General features: G+C 40.8%; 1 protein-coding gene across 2 annotated transcripts in view; it reads right to left on the minus strand.

Annotated features, from left to right (window-relative positions):
- Nucleotides 1–314: 314 nt before the first annotated feature.
- LOC139754658 (chromobox protein homolog 1-like) overlaps nucleotides 315–24,122 on the minus strand; it is an 81,585-nt gene continuing 57,777 nt past the window's right edge. For both annotated transcript variants that reach the window (XM_071672190.1, XM_071672192.1), the window contains 3 exons: nucleotides 12,118–12,283; nucleotides 5,236–5,333; nucleotides 315–911 (listed from right to left, as the gene is read on the minus strand). In XM_071672190.1, coding sequence (XP_071528291.1) covers nucleotides 767–911; nucleotides 5,236–5,333; nucleotides 12,118–12,283 — 409 coding nt within the window. In that variant the 3' untranslated portion in view covers nucleotides 315–766. The remainder of the gene's footprint in view (nucleotides 912–5,235; nucleotides 5,334–12,117; nucleotides 12,284–24,122) is intronic.

Genomic DNA, 24,122 nt, shown 5'->3' on the forward strand with positions numbered 1-24,122 from the left:
CCCAGGACCTATTTATATGAAAGAGTCCTGGTGTAGGGCAGCCTTGGCTGCCCTACTTTGAAATGAGTTCTTTGACAAGACTGCTCCCAATGTTACAGCCTCACTCAGGCTGACTTTTTATCATGTAACCTCGAGCAGGCAAAGTATGTTAATATACATGTATATAATATTTTGTACAAGTTAAGCTTATAGAAAACAAATACCATAAAAATTTCTATAATGGCCTATCCAAATGACTCGCATAAATGTTTGAGATCCCAAATAAAAAAAATTAAACAGAATATAAAACCTTCATAGGTCAAACAATACAAGAATCATTTTTCTTAGTTTTATTTGCAAAGAGAAAAGAAGAAAAATGTATAAAACTAAATCTGAATATGTAGCCTTGTTTAAGGAATATTACAAGGTATGGATGTTCATATAAAGTATATTCCAAATGAGCCATGACAACATATATGCCCCCAGAAAAAAAAAAGAAAAAAAAAATACAAAAATATATATAAAAGAAAAAAAAAACAAAATACAAATGTAATGATGGGAAGAATACAATATCGAACAATGGCATTAAAAAAAAAAATATATGGAAATGTATAAGAAACAGCTAATTTACTTTTGGTTTGGTTTACTACTTATGACTAAACACAAAACATCCAATATTTTCACACAGCTCACTTTTACCAACATCCACCAACTTTTGAGTTTGTTGCAAGACTATAAAATCTAAGTTATAGTAAAAATCAATCCTTGAAACTGTTACTCAGCTCACTCAATCTGCCTCATGGTTCCCTTCTTCTTCATCATTTGTGGAGGAGTGCCAAGTAAGTCTTTCTTCATAGAATTTAATAACCACCTGAGGGCATCGAACATTTGCCTGCCTGGCTGGGACCAAGTCTGCTTCATCTGTCCCTCGCCTGAAAACACAAGTATGATATTATTTTTCTGAAAACATGAGATTTATTACCAGGTTAATTGAGGGAAAATTACAATTTCACCAGGTGCCTTTTATTACCAAAAAATAAGATGACAAAAGTACAATGAAAAGCTTTTTGAGTGATCACAATACAATTAGGCCATCAAACCAACTAAAAATCAACATCCAATTAACCATCCATGAAAAATTTTGACTTTAAAATTATCTGCCTCTTTACATTCAAATTTATATTTTTTTTATTATACTTTGTCGCTGTCTTCCGCGTTTGCGAGGTAGCGCAAGGAAACAGACGAAAGAAATGGCCCAACTCCCCCCCATACACATGTATATACATACGTCCACACACGCAAATATACATACCTACACAGCTTTCCATGGTTTACCCCAGACGCTTCACATGCCTTGATTCAATCCACTGACAGCACGTCAACCCCGGTATACCACATCGCTCCAATTCACTCTATTCCTTGCCCTCCTTTCACCTTCCTGCATGTTCAGGCCCCGATCATACAAAATCTTTTTCACTCCATCTTTCCACCTCCAATTTGGTCTCCCTCTTCTCCTCGTTCCCTCCACCTCCGACACATATATCCTCTTGGTCAATCTTTCCTCACTCATTCTCTCCATGTGCCCAAACCACTTCAAAACACCCTCTTCTGCTCTCTCAACCATGTTCTTTTTATTTCCACACATCTCTCTTACCCTTACGTTACTCACTCGATCAAACCACCTCACACCACACATTGTCCTCAAACATCTCATTTCCAGCACATCCATCCTCCTGCGCACAACTCTATCCATAGCCCACACCTCGCAACCATACAACATTGTTGGAACCACTATTCCTTCAAACATACCCATTTTTGCTTTCCGAGATAATGTTCTCGACTTCCACACATTCTTCAAGGCCCCCAGAATTTTCGCCCCCTCCCCCACCCGATGATCCACTTCCGCTTCCATGGTTCCATCCGCTGCCAGATCCGCTGCCAGATATCTAAAACACTTCACTTCCTCCAGTTTTTCTCCATTCAAACTCACCTCCCAACTGACTTGACCCTCAACCCTACTGTACCTAATAACCTTGCTCTTATTCACATTTACTCTTAACTTTCTTCTTCCACACACTTTACCAAACTCAGTCACCAGCTTCTGCAGTTTCTCACATGAATCAGCCACCAGCGCTGTATCATCAGCGAACAACATCTGACTCACTTCCCAAGCTCTCTCATCCCCAACAGACTTCATACTTGCCCCTCTTTCCAAAACTCTTGCATTTACCTCCCTAACAACCCCATCCATAAACAAATTAAACAACCATGGAGACATCACACACCCCTGCCGCAAACCTACATTCACTGAGAACCAATCACTTTCCTCTCTTCCTACACGTACACATGCCTTACATCCTCGATAAAAACTTTTCACTGCTTCTAACAACTTTCCTCCCACACCATATATTCTTAATACCTTCCACAGAGCATCTCTATCAACTCTATCATATGCCTTCTCCAGATCCATAAATGCTACATACAAATCCATTTGCTTTTCTAAGTATTTCTCACATACATTCTTCAAAGCAAAACACATTCAAATTTATCATCTGAAATTTTTGCACTACGATTTCTTCCATGATCATAAGTTATATTCGACTTCGACAACTATATTTTGACATTAATACAGGGTTCACAATAGTTTTGCAAACGAAGGTATCAAATATAAGCAGGTCTAAACATTAATCAAATCACTGCAAGCATGCTGAATGTAATATCTCACTTTTTTTCTGTTCACTGTGGTCATGTCACATGCAATTTCTTGGATTTGAATAGCCTGTGGCCATTATTAAGTGGGAAAGCTAAGCATCAATCCTTTATTTGGTGCTTGTATTAGTCACATAGTCCTTTCAAGTATGTGGATAAGGAAATATATATCAAGCTGTTCATATCCGACATGTGTCCAAAATAGAAAAAGCTGAAAAAACACAAAGACCTAACAGAGAAAGTCCAGAGTAGGGTAACACTGATGGTACCTAAATTAGGAGAGCTAAGTTACAAATCATGGTTGAATTCTTTAAATTTGCCAACCTTACAAGAGAGAAAAGTGAGGGGATAACTAATCACAGCCTTTCAGTTATTAAAATGATCAATAATGTGGGGATTAAACAGGTCCTCAGAGATGTACTGATAGAGCAACTAGACAACCATATAAAATTAAGTAAGAAACTTGTTAAAATAAAAAGAAGTGCTTTTATAGTAAAAGAATGGTGAATGAATGGAAAATAATGACTCAAGGACATGGTTAATGCAAACACCATATATATATTTACGATGTATGACAGTAAGAATGTTCAAAAGATCGATCCCAAAGAGTATTAAACTCCCTTCCCATACAAAAGAAAGAAATATTTACATACAGATTGGGGAAGAGCAGTGTGGTTTCAGAAGTGGTAGAGGATGTGTGGATCAGGTGTTTGCTTTGAAGAATGTATGTGAGAAATACTTAGAAAAGCAAATGGATTTGTATGTAGCATTTATGGATCTGGAGAAGGCATATGATAGAGTTGATAGAGATGCTCTGTGGAAGGTATTAAGAATATATGGTGTGGGAGGAAAGTTGTTAGAAGCAGTGAAAAGTTTTTATCGAGGATGTAAGGCATGTGTACGTGTAGGAAGAGAGGAAAGTGATTGGTTCTCAGTGAATGTAGGTTTGCGGCAGGGGTGTGTGATGTCTCCATGGTTGTTTAATTTGTTTATGGATGGGGTTGTTAGGGAGGTAAATGCAAGAGTTTTGGAAAGAGGGGCAAGTATGAAGTCTGTTGGGGATGAGAGAGCTTGGGAAGTGAGTCAGTTGTTGTTCGCTGATGATACAGCGCTGGTGGCTGATTCATGTGAGAAACTGCAGAAGCTGGTGACTGAGTTTGGTAAAGTGTGTGGAAGAAGAAAGTTAAGAGTAAATGTGAATAAGAGCAAGGTTATTAGGTACAGTAGGGTTGAGGGTCAAGTCAATTGGGAGGTGAGTTTGAATGGAGAAAAACTGGAGGAAGTGAAGTGTTTTAGATATCTGGGAGCGGATCTGGCAGCGGATGGAACCATGGAAGCGGAAGTGGATCATAGGGTGGGGGAGGGGGCGAAAATTCTGGGGGCCTTGAAGAATGTGTGGAAGTCGAGAACATTATCTCAGAAAGCAAAAATGGGTATGTTTGAAGGAATAGTGGTTCCAACAATGTTGTATGGTTGCGAGGCGTGGGCTATGGATAGAGTTGTGCGCAGGAGGATGGATGTGCTGGAAATGAGATGTTTGAGGACAATGTGTGGTGTGAGGTGGTTTGATCGAGTGAGTAACGTAAGGGTAAGAGAGATGTGTGGAAATAAAAAGAGCGTGGTTGAGAGAGCAGAAGAGGGTGTTTTGAAGTGGTTTGGGCACATGGAGAGAATGAGTGAGGAAAGATTGACCAAGAGGATATATGTGTCGGAGGTGGAGGGAACGAGGAGAAGAGGGAGACCAAATTGGAGGTGGAAAGATGGAGTGAAAAAGATATTGTGTGATCGGGGCCTGAACATGCAGGAGGGTGAAAGGAGGGCAAGGAATAGAGTGAATTGGAGCGATGTGGTATACCGGGGTTGACGTGCTGTCAGTGGATTGAATCAAGGCATGTGAAGCGTCTGGGGTAAACCATGGAAAGCTGTGTAGGTATGTATATTTGCGTGTGTGGACGTATGTATATACATGTGTATGGGGGTGGGTTGGGCCATTTCTTTCGTCTGTTTCCTTGCGCTACCTCACAAACGCGGGAGACAGCGACAAAGTATAATAAAAAAAAAAAAATATAATTTACATACAAGTAATAACCATGGTAGAATCTTGTTGTAGTTACTCATACATACGTTCTCCACAACTACTACATCCTCCCTCACCAACATCACCACTCCCTTCCTCTGTGGCTACCATACCCTTTTTAAAAAAACACTCGAATCCCACTCTTCCAGGTCACAACACACCAAACACTGGACAAAACAATGATATTGTTCTATGGTCCATCCATTCATCCACATTCTTTTCCTATTCATATTTTGCATATTGCCAGCACAACCTCCCTGCTCAACAATAAAAAATCACAGTATAATACTTTTATCTAAAATTGTATTACCTCAGCAGCCTGCAATTTCAATCCTGTCAAGAATATGAATGAACTATTGGGGTCAGCGGTCATGTGTTTGGACACCACCTCACCCTATCAACAGAGGGCAGACAGATGGACAGCCAGGAGCACCTTTTTACAATACAGTAACAAAGGCTTATTAACTAACCATTTCATGAGAAACATTAGTTCACCACTTGAGTCTGTTGCACCAATTATTCTTTCGGCTTCTAGTCCTCTATCAAATCCTCTTGGGCGACTGTCTTCCTGCAAGACAAACACCGATATTACCATCAAGTAAGTATGGGGAAAAAATACTACTATAAACAAGTATTCTGATATTCAAAGTGCTTAATTACAAGATGATCCTTCAGAAATGAGCCTGACAAAAACAAATTATAAAAAAAAAAATTCGGGCAAGGCAAAAATGACTAACATGTAAGAGAACCACATCAATGGATTCAATACATTAACCAGATCTCTATTCCACCTACACCAATTACTTACAGAAGTATTAGGGTAGGTTACACTACGTTAGGTTTCTCATTTTGGAGTTACATTTAAAAAAAAAAACTAAACTTACTGAGCGTAAAAAATCACCAATGTAATTTTTGTTGATGGTAATAGCATCATGTCAGGTGCCTGATGAGGGCAAAATGCATGTATAAAGCCATTGTATAAAGGCAAGGGGGATAAAGCTGAGTAAAGTATCTCAGCTTGCAGGTGAGTGGATGTCACTGCATAATGGCAGGAGTTTAAACAGCTGAAGAAAATTACAAAATTTAAAGAATCAGGAGAACAGTATGGAAAACATCGGAAACAGTGGTAGTTGGGAGACAGACCTCGAGCCAGATAATATCAAAGTTTGGGAACTAAAAAGTCCTTGAGGCATGCCATAGGTGTGTTGATGTTGGATTAAGCAGACACTAACTGTGAACCAGAATTTTTGTGAGTGGAGACTACTTGTAGATAAGAGAAAGGAGCTACTGAGAAATTCATTAGACAACCGGGTCTCGGAGAGAAGATATTAGGAGAGGTCCTAGACAGGTGTTCAACAGAAGAGAGGTTACTATAAAGACCACGTATGTTGGTATATTGAATACAAAAAATGTGCGTGTGAGATGCCAAGGCCTTAAGTTTTATATTCATAAAAGATTGTGCAAACAAGAGAAGGCACAAGAAGTTATGTGATCATAAGTGAGAGTCGATTAGGTCTATGCTGCTTTTAAGAAGATCGCAAGGCTAGCCCAGTAGTCTCATTTTAGATGAGACAAAGTGAGAACAGCAATCCTAACACGGAGGATATAAGATGGTTCCAGGCATCACCTTAATGCTCTTGAGTTAAGATGGTAGTACCACTCTGGGCAGCTGCTGTCAACAACAAGCTATCAAATCAAAACAAACAACACTGGGAAAGTATGAAATGTGCATGATATGACATACAAATTACTAAACAACAAAATGAGATATACACAGTTCAGTATATTGTACAATTAACTTCTTTTCTCTATTCTAATAATGTATCTATAACACTGCATCTCACATAGTTATGCAAAGATCAAAAAATGTGTGACACAAGTTTAGCATGGGTTCCAAATACTCTATAGGACTTAATTGTTTCAGCAGATTAACATTACTGTACTAATGTGATTACTCACATTAAAAGAATCATTGATATTATTATTTAAGAAACTGATAATATTTAGTGTCAACATTAATGCTCCAGCCACTATTAAATTTTCAAAATACACTAATCCATAATCAGTGATTGCCATTATTCATCATAACATAATACATATCACTGTGCACAATAAAAATTGCAAGGTCAATACTCAGCAAAATCAATCTCAGTAATCCAGTTGTCATTGCAACACTGATAAGTGTACTGATTAAGACTATAGGTGGCACATGAACAAGAGCTCGTTGAAGTCTGGAAATTTTTGTTTAGTATGCTTTAGATGGATTCTACACTACCTAAGGTTTGGAGACTGCTGGACAGTCACCCAGAAACAGATTCTGACTTTATCACATTTGCTAAATCTTCCATAACTGGATTTTTTTCCCTTTATACTGGATTAACCGCCCTAATTTCACATTCTATAAACTTCAAATTTCCACATTATGGGCAATTTTGATGTTTGATTAAATTACTTGCAGGCTCAGTTACCCCAATTTCCCTCATTGTCCATGGCAGTTTTCTATCTATATCTCTGATGCCTGTTCCCTTCAGCAACTTCCTCAAGGGTGTGGACAAAGCAACAGTCTCCATAACTAGTGAACTCCAGTGCTGCTTCTTAACCTTTGGTGCCTCACCCTTAACAAGCCACTGGCCACTAGTGCAGGTTTGGCAGAGGCTACTACCTAATGTTCCTACCTACTACTTCTACCTAATAGCAGGGAGCTAGAAACCCTCCCCTCCTTGTATTCTAACTTTCTAAAAGGGGGAAACAAAAGAAGGAGTCACGCGGAGAGTGCTCATCCTCCCCGAAGGCTCAGACTGGGGTGTCTAAATGTGTGTGGATGTACCCAAGATGAGAAAAAAGCAGGGATAGGTAGTATGTTTGAGGAAACGAACCTGGATGTTTTGGCTCCGAGTGAAACGAAGCTTAAGGGTAAAGGGAAAGAATGGTTTGGGAATGTCTTGGGAGTAAAGTCAGGGGTTAGTGAGAGGACAAGAGCAAGGGAAGGAGTAGCACTACTCCTGAAACAGGAGTGGTGGGAGTATGAGATAGAGTATAAGAAAGTAAACTCTAGATTGATATGGGTAAAACTGAAAGTGGATGGAGAGAGATGGGTGATTATTGGTGCATATGCACCATGAGAAGAAAGATCATGAGAGGCAAGTGTTTTGGGAGCAGCTGAGTGTGTTATTATCTTTATTGCATGAGACCGGATCATAGTGATGGGTGATTTGAATGCAAAGGTGGGTAATGTGGCAGGTGAGAGTGTACATGGGGTGTTCAGTGTTGTAAATGGAAATGGTGAAGAGCTTGTAGATTTATGTGCTGTAAAAGAACTGGTGACTGGGAATACCTGGTTTAAAAAGAGAGATATACATAAGTATATGTATGTAAGTAGGAGAGATGGCCAGAGAGCCTTATTGGATTATGTGTTAATTGATAGGCCTGCGAAAGATAGACTTTTGGATGTTAATGTGCAGAGAGGTGCAACTGGAGGGATGTCTGATCATCATCTTGTGGAGGCGAAGGTGAAGATTTGTAGAGGTTTTCGGAAAAGGAGAGAGAATGTTGGGGTGAAGAGGGTGGTGAGAGTAAAAGAGCTTGGGAAGGAGACTTATGTGAGGAAGTACCAGGAGAGGCTGAGTACAGAATGGAAAAAGGTGAGAACATAGGACATAAGGGGAGTGGAGGAGGAATGGGATGTATTTAGGGAAGCAGTGATGGCTTGCGCAAAAGATGCTTGTGGCATGAGAGGCATGGGAGGTGGGCAGATTAGAAAGGGTAGGGAGTGGTGGGATGAAGAAGTTAAGATTATTAGTGACAGAGAAGAGAGAGGCATTTGGACAATTTCTGCAGCGAAATAATGCAAATGACTGGGAGATGTATAAAAGAAAGAGGCAGAAGGTCAAGAGAAAGGTGCAAGGGGTAAAAATGAGGGCAAATGAGAGTCGGGGTGAGAGAGTATCATTAAATTTTAGGGAGAGTAAAATGACGTTTTGGAAGGAGGTAAACAAAGTGCGTAAGACAAGGGAACAAATGGGAACTTCAGTGAAGGGGGCTAATGGGGAGGTGATAACAAGTAGGGGTGATGTGAGGAGATTGAGCGAGTATTTTGATGGTTTGTTGAATGTGTTTGATGATAGAGTGGCAGATATAGGGTGTTTTGGTCGAGGTGGTGTGCAAAGTGAGAGAGGGTTAGGGAGAATGATTTGGTAAACAGAGAAGAGGTAGTAAAAGCTTTGGGGAAGATGAAAGCCAGCAAGGCTGCGGGTTTGGATGGTATTGCAGTGGAATTTATTAAAAAAGGGGGTGACTGTATTGTTGACTGGTTGGTAAGGTTATATAATGTATGTATGACATGGTGAGGTGCCTGAGGGTTGGAGGAATGCTTGCATAGTGCCATTGTACAAAGGTAAAGGGGATAAGAGTGAGTGTTCAAATTACAGAGTTATACGTTTAAGTATTCCTGGGAAATTATATGGGAGGGTATTGATTGAGAGGGTGAAGGCATGTACAGAGCATAAGATTGGGGAAGAGCAGTGTGGTTTCAGAGGTGGTAGAGGATGTGTGGATCAGGTGTTTGCTTTGAAGAATGTATGCGAGAAATACTTAGAAAAGCAAATGTATTTGTATGTAGCATTTATGGATCTGGAGAAGGCATATGATAAAGTTGATAGATATGATCTGTGGAAGGTATTAAGAATATATGGTGTGGGAGGCAAGTTGTTAGAAGCAGTGAAAAGTTTTTATCAAGGATGTAAAGCATGTGTACATGTAGGAAGAGAGGAAAGTGATTGGTTCTCAGTGAATGTAGGTTTGCGGCAGGGGTGTGTGATGTCTCCATGGTTGTTTAATTTGTTTATGGATGGGGTTGGAAAAAGGGGCAAGTATGCAGTCTGTTGTGGATGAGAGAGCTTGGGAAGTGAGTCAGTTGTTGTTCGATGATGATACAGCACTGATGGCTGTTTCGTGTGAGAAACTGCAGAAGCTGGTGACTGAGTTTGGTAAAGTGTGTGAAAGAAGAAAGCTGAGAGTAAATGTGAATAAGAGCAAGGTTATTAGGTACAGTAGGGTTGAGGGTCAAGTCAATTGGGAGGTAAGTTTGAATGGAGAAAAACTGGAGGAAGTGAAGTGTTTTAGATATCTGGGAGTGGATTTGGCAGCAGATGGAACCACGGAAGCGGAAGTGAATCATAGGGTGGGAGAGGGGGCGAAAGTTCTGGGAGTGTTGAAGAATGTGTGGAAGTCGAGAACATTATCTCGTAACCCAACCTATGATTCACTTCCGCTTCCATGGTTCCATCCGCTGCCAGATCCACTCCCAGATATCTAAAACACTTTACTTCCTCCAGTTTTTCTCCATTCAAACTTACCTCCCAATTGACTTGTCCCTCAACCCTACTGTACCTAAAAACATTGCTCTTATTCACATTTACTCTCAGCTTTCTTCTTTCCCACACTTTACCAAACTCGGTCACCAGCTTCTGCAGTTTCTCACTCGAATCACCCACCAGCGCTGTATCAGCGAACAACAATTGACTCACTTCCCAAGCTCTCTCATCCACAACAGACTGCATACTTGCTCCTCTTTCCAAAACTCTTGCATTCACCTCCCTAACAACCCCATCCATAAACAAATTAAACAACCATGGAGACATCACACACCCCTGCCACAAACCAACATTCACTGGCAACCAATCACTTTCCTCTCTTCCTACATGTACACATGCCTTACATCCTCGATAAAAACTTTTCACTGCTTCTAACAACTTGCCTCCCACACCATATATTCTTAATACCTTCCACAGAGCATCTCTATCATATACCTTCTCCAGATCCATAAATGCTACATACAAATCCATTTGCTTTTCTAAGTATTTCTCACATACATTTTTCAAAGCAAACACCTGATCCACACATCCTCTACCACTTCTGAAACCACACTGCTCTTCCCCAATCTTATGCTCTGTACATGCCTTCACCCTCTCAATCAATACCCTCCCATATAATTTCCCAGGAATACTCAACAAACTTATACCTCTGTAATTTGAGCACTCACTTTTATCCCCTTTGCCTTTGTACAATGGCACTATGCAAGCATTCCGCCAGTCCTCAGGCACCTCACCATGAGTCATACATACATTAAATAACCTTACCAATCAGTCAACAATAGTCATCCCCTTTTTCAATAAATTCCACTGCAATACCATCCAAACCCACTGCCTTGCCGGCTTTCATCTTCCGCAAAGCTTTTACTACCTCTTCTCTGTTTACCAAATTATTCTCCCTAACCCTCTCACTTTGCACACCACCTTGACCAAAACACCCTTTATCTGCCACTCTATCATCAAACACATTCAACAAACCTTCAAAATACTCACTCCATCTCCTTCTCACATCACTACTACTTGATATCTATTTATATCTCGAACACCCATTCCCTCTGGGAATTCCCATCAAGGGGTGGTCAGAGTAAAATAGTCTCCTCTTATCCCTGTCCTAACATGCCTCCCTCACATACACCATAACAGTTACAGACTTAAGTTCACATCAACGCTGGGCCTTAATTGAAATACAGAGAGGTTAATGAAAAAGAAAAAGAAGAGACAATGGAAAGTATTTATGAATTTTGAAAGACATGAAAAACCTGTCTTAAAATAAGCCATGTCAAAGTTACAGAAGAAGACAGGAGAGTGTAGAGAGTTCAACAGCTTAGAGGTGTAGTGAAAGAAACAGTAGTCAGAATGGCCCAACCTTCCAAGTTGGCAATGGTCACACTAACTGACAAGTATTGTGAGGCCTTGCACGGAAGTAGCTCATGGTATGTTCATTCGTTTGTCTTCAGTTTAGTTGCAAGTTATGTTTCAGTGCTACAAGTGGTAGGCTGATAAAGGACAACCTAGAGGGAGATGGAAGGATGGAATGCAGGTGACTCTGACTTATTAGGAATTCAACATGAAAAAGGGTGAGAGGGGTGTATGAGAGAGAGACAATTAGAGGAATGTGGTATACTATGTATGGGCTTGAGTATGATCTTGGCTGTGTTTAAGGAGTTCCTGTTTTGGTGTATCATACAAGACAGCTTCTTGAGAGTGAATATGAGCACATAAGGTCATTCTTGGACTGTTCCTGACACTAGCCTTATTTATACAAGAAACATCAAACGGGTATGAAAAAAAAAAAGTCTCATTCTACATAAAATTCACGAAGTGTACTCTGCTTGGGTGTGTTCCTAAAAATCGATGCTTGTCTCAGCCATCAAACACAGTTTCACTGGAAATGCACCATCTCAAGGTCATCAAAACTAGAATTCAAGGTCTAGCCATATATCTTCCCTAATTTCTTTTCGAAAAACAACACCTTTTCCATACCTCTACAGCTTTTTTCGTTTTCTTTTTCGATGCATCATCAGCTGCCTGAGATTTTCTTTTCTTTTCCTCCTTCTTCTTAGCATCTTCTTTCTTACGTCGCTCTTCAAATTCTGATATTAGTTCGGGGCAGTCTAAATGTGACTCTGGTTCCCAAGTATTATCTTCACTGCAAAAGATAAAATTCAATAAGGACAAAAACTGCACCTTCTTATCCTTTCATCATAATGGCATACGACGAAACTGATTAAGAACAGCATATACAACTAATATTAAATATGCACTTTCCAGCCTTTTAATTTGTCGTGCTACACTACAGAGGATACACAACACTAGCATTCTGGAGGTCTATGTACTTACCCACCTTAAGAGTGGACCTCAAGGAGATAGACCTTAGGTGCATGGCATGCGAGTTTTATAATTTTTCATTCTGTTTTCACTGTGCAGTCACCTAAAAATGTTTGCCTGGCACTTTCTGCTGTTTGTGAATCCTATCAATCTCAAACGTGATTGTGAAGCAGTAGGTAGATGCAAAAAGCCCTGCCAACAGATTGCATACCACTGTGTAGGTAACGAGTTATGGGTTGTTGTCATGTGCACTGAAGCACTCATACAGAAATGCAGAGTCCAGAGGAAAACTGTTAATTACAAATACATGTGATACTGCCAAACAATAACTTGAAAGCAAAACCATCCCCTTTCTTATTCCATCTTCACACACCCTTCACCTTCCTCTTTCCTAGTCCACTTGCCCCATAGAGCATGTAGCACAGGTTTTACGTATTACAGAATCCACATTGGCATGGACTGCTATGTCTTTACATTTGGTTTAGTTTTGATTATTGGATGAAATAATCAAGCCACTGCAAACAATGAATTGCAACAGCCATGAATGACACATTTTTTTACAAATTCACTGCTACATTCTACATATCTCAGTTGTTTGGAGAAACTACTGGGGCATGGGGATGGTGCAAGAGTGGAGGATATGAAGAACATCCACAGCAGGAATGGGTCAAGGTGTCCAGCCAACTTGGACACCAGCAGATCCTGGTGTCACTGTCACAAGTCAGATGTGTGATAAGTATTAGTTTTCTATTTTACATATATGTGTTTCTCGGAATCAGTCATAAGACTGAGATAAGCGTCCATATCTTATGACCATCTACTCAATTTGAAGTGTGCTGATTCTGAGTGAAGCATGTTTTTCATGACCGAAAATAGTCCCAACATAACTATATTTTCTCTTCTAAAATATAATCAACCTGCCAGTTAGGGGAGCTCCCATAACGGTGGCACTGCCTTACCCAGAGAAGGAGCTGTAATATAACAATGAAATGCCTCTGTACTTCAAAAATCTTGGAAAATATCTTATGCTGCTTCCTCTAGCCAACACATACCCGATAAATATGAAACAAATAATCACAGGCCTTAATGAATCCCAAACAATATTTCAACCCCAAGATTTGTATTCAGCATGAAAATCAGTCCTTATACTTGGGTTTTCCAGCAAATGTAGTACTCAGAAAAGTATAAAAAATTACAGGTATTTTTTTGCTCAAAAATCTTTTTTAAAACTGCAATATAACATAATACAAAACTTCAAAACTTGAAATATCTTGGCAAATATCTCATAATGCTTCCGCTAGCCAACAGATACCTGATATATGTGAAACAAATAATGACAAGGTCTCAAAATTCAATCATCAATTACAGGCCAATATTCATATTCAATATGAAATAATCCTTCAACAATCTAATACCTTCAGAAAAATATGAAAAAAATTTACAGTGTATCTTTAAACTCAAAAAACCTTTTCTTTTAATACAAATATCATTAAATACTTCTATAAATGGGAATGGGGGGCTGGGAATCCTCCCCTCCTGTTTTCCTTTTCCAAATGAAGGAATACAGAAGGGGGACGAGTGGATTTTTCCTCGAAGGCTCTGTCCTCCGTTCTCGACATCACCTCACTAAGGTGAATATGCATAAAAACTATACTTAGAATAAACAGGAAAAATATCTCAAAATGCTTCCCCTACCCAACAGACATCCAATAAATATGAAGCTGATAATGACACAAACCTGAAACATAATAATTAATTACAGGCCTTAATGACCAATATCTTTCAACCCCAGATTCATATTCAGCTTGAAAAATAGTCCTTAAACTGAAGTTTTCATGAAAATCTAATATCCTCAAAAAAAAAAAAAAATTAGCTTTCAAAAATGCTTCTATACTTGAAATTAATTGGCAAGGAAACTATTTCATAATGGTTCCTATAGCCAATAGACATTCCATAAATATGAATGAATGACAATTTAAAGATACAATAATTCAATAAAGGCCTTAATGACCACCAAACAATATTGCAACGTTTGGACGATTTTTGCAGGGAAACAATGCAAATGACTGGGACTTGTATAAAAGAAAGAGGCAGGAGGTCAAGAGAAAGGGGCAAGAGGTGAAAAAGAGGGCAAATGAGAGTTGGGGTGAGAGAGTATCATTAAATTTCAGGGAGAATAAAAAGATGTTTTGGAAGGAGGTAAATAAAGTGTGTAAGACAAGGGAACAAATGGGAACTTCAGTGAAGGGGGCTAATGGGGAGGTGATAACAAGTAGTGGTGATGTGAGAAGGAGATGAAGCAAGTATTTTGAAGGTTTGTTGAATGTGTTTGATGATAAGAGTGGCAGATATAGGGTGTTTTGGTCGAGGTGGTAAGCAAAGTGAGAGGGTTAGGGAAAATGATTTGGTAAACAGAGAAGAGGTAGTACAAGCTTTGCGGAAGATGAAAGCTGGCAAGGCAGCAGATTTCGATTGTAATGCAGTGGAATTTATTAAAAAAGAGGATGACTGTATTGTTGACTGGTTGGTAAGGTTATTTTATGTATGTATGACTCATGGTGAGGTGCCTGAGGATTGGCAGAATGCTTGCATAGTGCCATTGTACAAAGGCAAAGGGGATAAAAGTGAGAGCTCAAATTACAGAGGTATAAGTTTGTAGAGTATTCCTGGGAAATTATATGGGAGGGTATTGATTGAGAGGGTGAAGGCATGTACAGAGCATCAGATTGGGGAAGAGCAGTGTGGTTTCAGAAGTGGTAGAGGATGTGTAGATCAGGTGTTTGCTTTGAAGAACGTATGTGAGAAATACTTAGAAAAGCATATGGATTTGTATGTAGCATTTATGGATCTGGAGAAGGCATATGATAGAGTTGATAGAGATGCTCTGTGGAAGGTATTAAGAATATATGGTGTGGGAGACAAGTTGTTAGAAGCAGTGAAAAGTTTTAATTGAGGATATAAGGCATGTGTACGTGTAGGAAGAGAGGAAAGTGATTGGTTCTCAGTGAATGTAGGTTTGCGGCAGGGGTGTGTAATGTCTCCATGGTTGTTTGATTTGTTTATGGATGGGGTTGTTAGGGAGGTGAATGCAAGAGTTTTGGAAAGAGGGGCACGTATGCAGTCTTCTGTGGATGAGAAAGCTTGGGAAGTGAGTCAGTTGTTGTTTGCTGATGATACAGCACTGGTGGCTGATTCACGTGAGAAACTGCAGAAACTAGTGACTGAGTTTGGTAAAGTGCGTAAAAGAAGAAAGCTGAGAGTAAATGTGAATACGAGCAAGGTTATTAGGTACAATAGGGTTGAGGGACAAGTCAATTGGGAGGTAAGTTTGAATGGAGAAAAACTGGAGGAAGTGAAGTGTCTTATATATCTGGGAGTGGATTTGGCAGCGGATGGAACCATGGAAGCGAAAGTGAATCATGGGGGGGGGGGATTCTGGGAGCGTTGAAGAATGTGTGGAAGTCGAGAACATTATCTCGGAAAGCAAAAATGGGTATGTTTGAAGGAATAGTGGTTCCGACAATGTTATATGGTTGCGAGGCATGGGCTATGGATAGAGTTGTGTGGAGGAGGGTGGATGTGCTGGAAATGAGATGTTTGAGGACAATATGTGGTGTGAGGTGGTTTGATCGATTAAATAATAATAGGGTCAGAGAGATGTGTGGTAATAAAAAGTTTGTGGTTGAGAGAGCAGAAGAGGGTGTTTTGAAATGGTTTGGTCACATGAAGAGAATGAGTGGGGAAAGATTGACAAAGAGGATATAAGTGTCAGAGGTGGAGGGAACGAGGAGAAGTAGGAGACCAAATTGGAGGTGGAAAGATGGAGTGAAAAAGATTTTGAGTGATCGGGGCCTGAACATGCAGGAGGGTGAAAGGCGTGCAAGGAATAGAGTGAATTGGAACAATGTGGTATACCGGGGTCGACGTCCTGTCAATGGATTGAACCAGGGCATGTGAAGCGTCTGGGGTAAACCATGGAAAGTTTTGTGGAGCCTGGATGTGGAAAGGGAGCTCTGGTTTCGGTGCATTATTACATGACAGCTAGAGACTGAGTCTGAACGAATGGGGCCTTTGTTGTCTTTTCCTAGCGCTACCTCGCACACGAGGGGGGAAGGGGGTTGTTATTCCATGTGTGGCGAGGTGGCGATGGGAACACATAAAGGCAGACAGTATGAATTATGTACATGTGTAAATATGTATATGTCTGTGTGTGTATATATATGTATACATTGAGATATATGGGTATGTATACTTGCGTATGGACGTGTATGTATATACATGTGTATGTGGGTGGGTTGGGCCATTCTTTCGTCTGTTTCCTTGTGCTACCTCCCTAAAGCGGGAGACAGCAAAAAGCAAAATTATTTATTTATCTATTATACTTTGTCGCTGTCTCCCGCGTTTGCGAGGTAGCGCAAGGAAACAGACGAAAGAAATGGCCCAACCCCCCCCCCATACACATGTATATACATACGTCCACACACGCAAATATACATACCTACACAGCTTTCCATGGTTTACCCCAGACGCTTCACATGCCTTGCTTCAATCCACTGACAGCACGTCAACCCCGGTATACCACATCGCTCCAATTCACTCTATTCCTTGCCCTCCTTTCACCCTCCTGCATGTTCAGGCCCCGATCACACAAAATCTTTTTCACTCCATCTTTCCACCTCCAATTTGGTCTCCCTCTTCTCCTTGTTCCCTCCACCTCCGACACATATATCCTCTTGGTCAATCTTTCCTCACTCATCCTCTCCATGTGCCCAAACCACTTCAAAACACCCTCTTCTGCTCTCTCAACCACGCTCTTTTTATTTCCACACATCTCTCTTACCCTTACGTTACTCACTCGATCAAACCACCTCACACCATACATTGTCCTCAAACATCTCATTTCCAGCACATCCATCCTCCTGCGCACAACTCTATCCATAGCCCACGCCTCGCAACCATACAACATTGTTGGAACCACTATTCCTTCAAACATACCCATTTTTGCTTTCTGAGATAATGTTCTCGACTTCCACACATTCTTCAAGGCCCCCAGGATTTTCGCCCCCTCCCCCACCCTATGATCCACTTCCGCTTCCATGGTTCCATCCGCTGCCAGATCCACTCCCAGATATCTAAAACACTTCACTTCCTCCAGTTTTTCTCCATTCAAACTCACCTCCCAATTGACTTGACCCTCAACCCTACTGTACCTAATAACCTTGCTCTTATTCACATTTACTCTTAACTTTCTTCTTCCACACACTTTTCCAAACTCAGTCACCAGCTTCTGCAGTTTCTCACATGAATCAGCCACCAGCGCTGTATCATCAGCGAACAACAACTGACTCACTTCCCAAGCTCTCTCATCCCCAACAGACTTCATACTTGCCCCTCTTTCCAAAACTCTTGCATTTACCTCCCTAACAACCCCATCCATAAACAAATTAAACAACCATGGAGACATCACACACCCCTGCCACAAACCTACATTCACTGAGAACCAATCACTTTCCTCTCTTCCTACACGCACAAATGCCTTACATCCTCGATAAAAACTTTTCACTGCTTCTAACATCTTTCCTCCCACACCATATATTCTTAATACCTTCCACAGAGCATCTCTATCAACTCTATCATATGCCTTCTCCAGATCCATAAATGCTACATACAAATCCATTTGCTTTTCTAAGCAAAATAAATAAATAAATAATTATTGATTCATATTCAGCAAGAAAAGTAGTTCTTATGCTGAGGTTCTCAAAGCACCCTCTAAAAAATACAAAAAATTGTAGGGAATTTTTTATCCCAAAAAACTCTTTTCAAACTGTAATACAGGATACAATATGATTCTGTATTTGAAATAATCTCGGAAAGTATCCCAATGCTTCCCATACCCACCATAAACGCAGTAAATTCAAAATGAATAGCATAACTTCAAGTGTAATAATCAATTACAGCCCTTAATGAAACCCAGACAATATTTCAAACCCAAATTCATATTCAGCATGAAAATCAGTCTTTAAAGTTATCAAGCAAATCTTGTACCCCCCAAAAAATAATAAGGACTGCAGGAAACAGTTTAGGATTTTATTCTCAAAAACTTTTCCTCTAAAAACTGTAATATAACATTGTGAAATACTTTAATACTTGAAATAATCATGGAAAATATCCCATAATGCATCCCCTAGCAGGCACACATGAAATAAAAATGCAACGAATAAATACAAGATCTTAATTATAGGCCTTACTGACCCCTAAAAAATATTTCAACCCCAGCTTCATGCCCTACACGAAAAATAGTCCTTAAACTACTATTTTTCCATTTTCAAGCAAATATAGTACCATCCAGAAAATACCATAAATTGTGAATAAGAGCAAGGTTATTAGGTACAGTAGGGTTGAGGGTCAAGTCAATTGGGAGGTGAGTTTGAATGGAGAAAAACTGGAGGAAGTGAAGTGTTTTAGATATCTGGGAGTGGATCTGGCAGCGGATGGAACCATGGAAGCGGAAGTGGATCATAGGGTGGGGGAGGGGGCGAAAATTCTGGGAGCCTTGAAGAATGTGTGGAAGTCGAGAACATTATCTCGGAAAGCAAAAATGGGTATGTTTGAAGGAATAGTGGTTCCAACAATGTTGTATGGTTGTGAGACGTGGGCTATGGATAGAGTTGTGCGCAGGAGGATGGATGTGCTGGAAATGAGATGTTTGAGGACAATATGTGGTGTGAGGTGGTTTGATCGAGTAAGTAACGTAAGGGTAAGAGAGATGTGTGGAAATAAAAAGAGCGTGGTTGAGAGAGCAGAAGAGGGTGTTTTGAAATGGTTCGGGCACATGGAGAGAATGAGTGAGGAAAGATTGACCAAGAGAATATATGTGTCGGAGGTGGAGGGAACGAGGAGAAGAGGGAGACCAAATTGGAGGTGGAAAGATGGAGTGAAAAAGATTTTGTGTGATCGGGGCCTGAACATGCAGGAGGGTGAAAGGAGGGCAAGGAATAGAGTGAATTGGAGCAATGTGGTATACCGGGGTTGACGTGCTGTCAGTGGATTGAATCAAGGCATGTGAAGCGTCTGGGGTAAACCATGGAAAGCTGTGTAGGTATGTATATTTGCATGTGTGGACGTATGTATATACATGTGTATGGGGGTGGGTTGGGCCATTTCTTTCGTCTGTTTCCTTGCGCTACCTCGCAAACGCGGGAGACAGCGAAAAAAAAAAAAAATCTATCTATCTATATCTATTATATTTTGTCCCTGTCTCCCGCGTTAGCAAGGTAGCGCAAGGAAACAGACAAAAGAATGGCCCAACCCACCCACGTACACATGTATATACACATACGTCCACACACACACATATACATACCTATACATCTCAACGTATACATATATATACAAACACAGACATAATTCATATATATACACTTGTACATAATTCATACTGTCTGCCCTTATTCATTCCTGTCGCCACCCCGCCACACGAAATGATAGCCCCCCCCCCCGCATGTGCGCGAGGTAGCACTAGGAAAAGACAACAAAGGCCACATTCGTTCACACCAGTCTCTAGCTGTCATGTATAATGCACCAAAACCACAGCTCTCTTTCCACATCCAGGCCCAAAAAACTTTCCATTATTTACCTCAGACGCTTCACATGCCCTGGTTCAATCCATTGACAATACGTCGACCCCAGTGTACCATATCGTTCCAATTCACTCTATTCTTTAGAGGCCTTTCAACCTTCTTCAAGTTCAGGACCCGATCACTCAAAATCTTTTTCACTCCATCTTTCCACCTCCAATTTGGTCTCCCACTTCTCGTTCCCTCCACCTCTGACACTTATATCCTCTCTGTCAATCTTTCCTCACTCATTCTCTCCATGTGACCAAACCATTTCAAAACACCCTCTTCTGCTCTCTCAACCAAACATCTCTCTTACCCTTTCATTACTTACTCGATCAAACCACCTCACACCACATATTGTCCTCAAACATCTCATTTCTAGCACATCCACCCTCCTCTGAACTCTATCTATAGCCCATGCCTTGCAACTATATAATATTGTTGGAACCACTATTCCTTCAAACATACCAATTTTTGCTTTCCAAGATAACATTCTCGATTTTCACACATTTTTCAGCGCTCCCAGAACTTTCACCCCTTCCCCCAACCTATGATTCACTTTCGCTTCCGTGGTTCCATACACTGCCAAATCCTCTCCCAGATATCTAAAACACTTCACTTCCTCCAGTTTTTCTCCATTCAAACTTACCTCCCAATTGACTTGCCCTCAACCCTACTGTACCTAATAACTTTGCTCTTATTCACATTTACTCTCAGCTTTCTTCTTTCTCACACTTTACCAAACTCAGTCACCAGCTTCTGCAGTTTCTCACCCGAATCAGCCACCAGCGCTGTATAATCAGCGAACATCAAATGACTCACTTACCAAGCTCTCTCGTCCACAACAGACTGCATACTTGCCCCTCTTTCCAAAACTCTTGCATTCACCTCCCTAACAATTCCACCCATAAACAAATTAAACAAGCATGGAGACCATGCACACCTGCCATAAACCAACATTCACTGAGAACCAATCACTTTCCTATCTTCCTACACGTAAACATGCCTTACATCCTTGATAAAAACTTTTCACTGCTTCTAACAACTTGCCTCCCACACCATATATTCTTAATACCTTCCAAAGATCATCTCTATCAACTCTATCATATGCCTTCTCCAGATCCATTAAGGCTACATACAGTCTGTTCAGGATAAGAGGCCTTGGGAAGTGAGTCAGTTGTTGTTCACTGATGATACAGCACTGGTGGCTGATTTGGGTGAGAAACTGCAGAAGCTGGTGACTGAGTTTGGTAAAGTGTGAGAAAGAAGAAAGCTGAGAGTAAATGTGAATAAAAGCAAAGTTATTAGGTACAATAGGGTTGAGGGACAAGTCAATTGGGAGGTAAGTTTGAATGGAGAAAAACTGGAGGAAGTGAAGTGTTTTAGATATCTGGGAGTGGATTTAACAGGATATGGAACCATGGAAGCGAAAGTGAGTCACAGGGTGGGGGAGGGGGCAAAGGTTCTGGGAGCATTGAAGAATGTGTGGAAGGCGAGAACATTATCTAGGAAAGCAAAAATGGGTATGTTTGAAGGAATAGTGGTTCCAACAATGTTATATGGATGCGAGGCGTGGGCTATAGATAGGGTTGTGCGGAGGAGGGTGTGTTGGAAATGAGATGTTTGAGGACAATATGTGGTGTGAGATGGTTTGAGTAAGTAATGACAGGGTAAGAGACATGTGTGGTAATAAAAAGAGTATGGTTGAGAGAGCAGAAGAGGGTGTATTGAAATGGTTTGGTCACGTGGAGAGAATGAGTGAGGAAAGATTAACTGAGGTGGAGGGAACAAGAAGTGGGAGACCAAATTGGAGGTGGAAAGATGGAGTGAAAAAGATTTTGAGCAATCTGGGCCTGAAGATGCAGAAGGGTGAAAGGCATGCAAGGAATAGAGTGAATTGGAACGATGTGGTATACCGGGGTCGACGTCCTGTCAATGGATTGAACCAGGGCATGTGAAGTGTCTGAGGTAAACCATGGAAAGTTTTGTGGGGCCTACATGTGGAAAGGGAGCTGTGGTTTCGGTACATTACTCATGACAGCTAGAAACTGAGTGTGAACAAATGTGGCCTTCGTTGTTTTTTTCCCTAGCGCTACCTTGAGCACGTACAAGGGGAGATGGGAGCCATTTCACGTGTGATGAGGTGGCGACGGGAATGGCTGATGGCAAGTATGAATAATGTACATGTGAATATATGTATTTGTCTGAGTATGTATATGTATGTATACACTGAAATGTACAAGTATGTATATATGCGTGCGTGGGCGTGTATGTATATACATGTGTATGTGGGTGGGTTGGGCCATTCTTTCGTCTGTTTCCTTGTGCTACCTCGCTAATACAGGAGACACCGACAAAGCATAATATAATACAATATATATACATATATTAGTGAGTAGTGGGATGAAGATGTAAGATTGTTCGTGAAAGAGAAAAGAAAGGCATTTGGATGATTTTCGTGGGGAAGTAGTGCAAATGACTGGGAAATGTATAAATGACAGAGGCAGGAGGTTAAGAGAAAGGTGCAATAGGTGAAAAAGAGGGCAAATGTGAGATAGGGAGAGTGTCATTAAGTTTTAGGGAGAATAAACAGATGTATTGGAAGGAGGCAAATAACGTGCATCAGACGAGAACAAATGGGAACATCGGTGAATGAGGCTAATGGGGAGGTAATAACAAGCAGTGGTGAAGTGAGGAGATGGAGTGAGTATTCTGAAGGTTTGTTGAATGTGTGTGATGATAGAGTGGCAGATATAGCGCGTTTTGGTCGAGGTGGTGAGCAAAGTGAGAGGGTCAGGAAGAATGATTAGGTAAACAGAGAAGAGGTACTGAAAGCTTTGTGGAAGATGAAAGCCAGCAAGGCAGCGGGTTTGTATGGTATTGCGGTGAAATTTATTGAAAATGGGGGTGACTGTGTTGTTGACTGGTTGGTAAGGATATTCAATGTATGTATGGTTCATAGTAAAGTGCCTGAGGATTGGCGGAATGCATGCACAGTGCCACTGTAAAAGGCAAAAGGGATAAAGGCGAGTGCTCAAATTACAGAGGTATAAGTTTGTTGAGTATTCCTGGGAAATTATATGGGAGGGTATTGATTGAGTGGGAAAAGGCATGTACGGAGCATCAGACTGGGAAAGAGCAGTGAAGTTTTATAAGTGGTAGAGGATGTGTGGATAAGGTGTTTGCTTTGAAGAATGTATGTGAGAAATGCTTAGAAAAACAGATGGATTTGCATGTAGCATTTATGGATCTGGAGAAGGCATATGATAGAGCTGACAGAGATGCTTTGTGGAAGATATTAAGAGTATATGGTGAGGGAGATAAGATGCTAGAAGCAGTGAATATCCCTTCCCGTTACCATCCCACAAATGAAAAACAGCACCCCCCTTCCCCACATGCGCGAGGTAGTGCTAGGAAAAGACAACAAAGGCCACATGCATTCACACATACATTCTAGCTGTCATGTGTAATGCACTGAAACCACAGCTCCCTTTCCACATCGAGGCCCCACAAAACTTTCCATGATTTATTCCAGTCGCTTCACATGCCCTGGTTCAATCCATTGACACCACGTCACCCCCAGTATACCACATCGTTCCAATTCACTCTATTCCTTGCACGCCTTTCACCCTCCAGCATGTTCAGACCCTGATCACAAAATCTTTTTCACTCCACCCTTCCATCACCAATATGGTCTCCCACTTCTCATTCCCTCTACCTTTGACACATATATCCTCTTTGTCATGTTTCTTCACTCATTCCCTCCATGTGACCAAACCATTTCAACACACCCTCTTCTGCTCTCTCAACCACTCTTTCTTATTACCACACATCTCTTTCCCTTTCATTACTTGTTCGATCAAACCACCTCACACCACATAGTGTCCCCAAACATTTCATTTCCAACACATCCACCCTCCTGTGCACAACCCTATCTATAGCCCATGCCTCACAACCATATAACATTGTTGGAACCACTATTCTTTCAAACATACCAATTTTTGCTTTCTGAGATAAAGTTCTTGCCTTCCACACATTCTT

Source organism: Panulirus ornatus, chromosome 17, assembly GCF_036320965.1.
Source record: "Panulirus ornatus isolate Po-2019 chromosome 17, ASM3632096v1, whole genome shotgun sequence".
NCBI classification, from domain to species: Eukaryota; Metazoa; Arthropoda; class Malacostraca; order Decapoda; family Palinuridae; genus Panulirus; species Panulirus ornatus.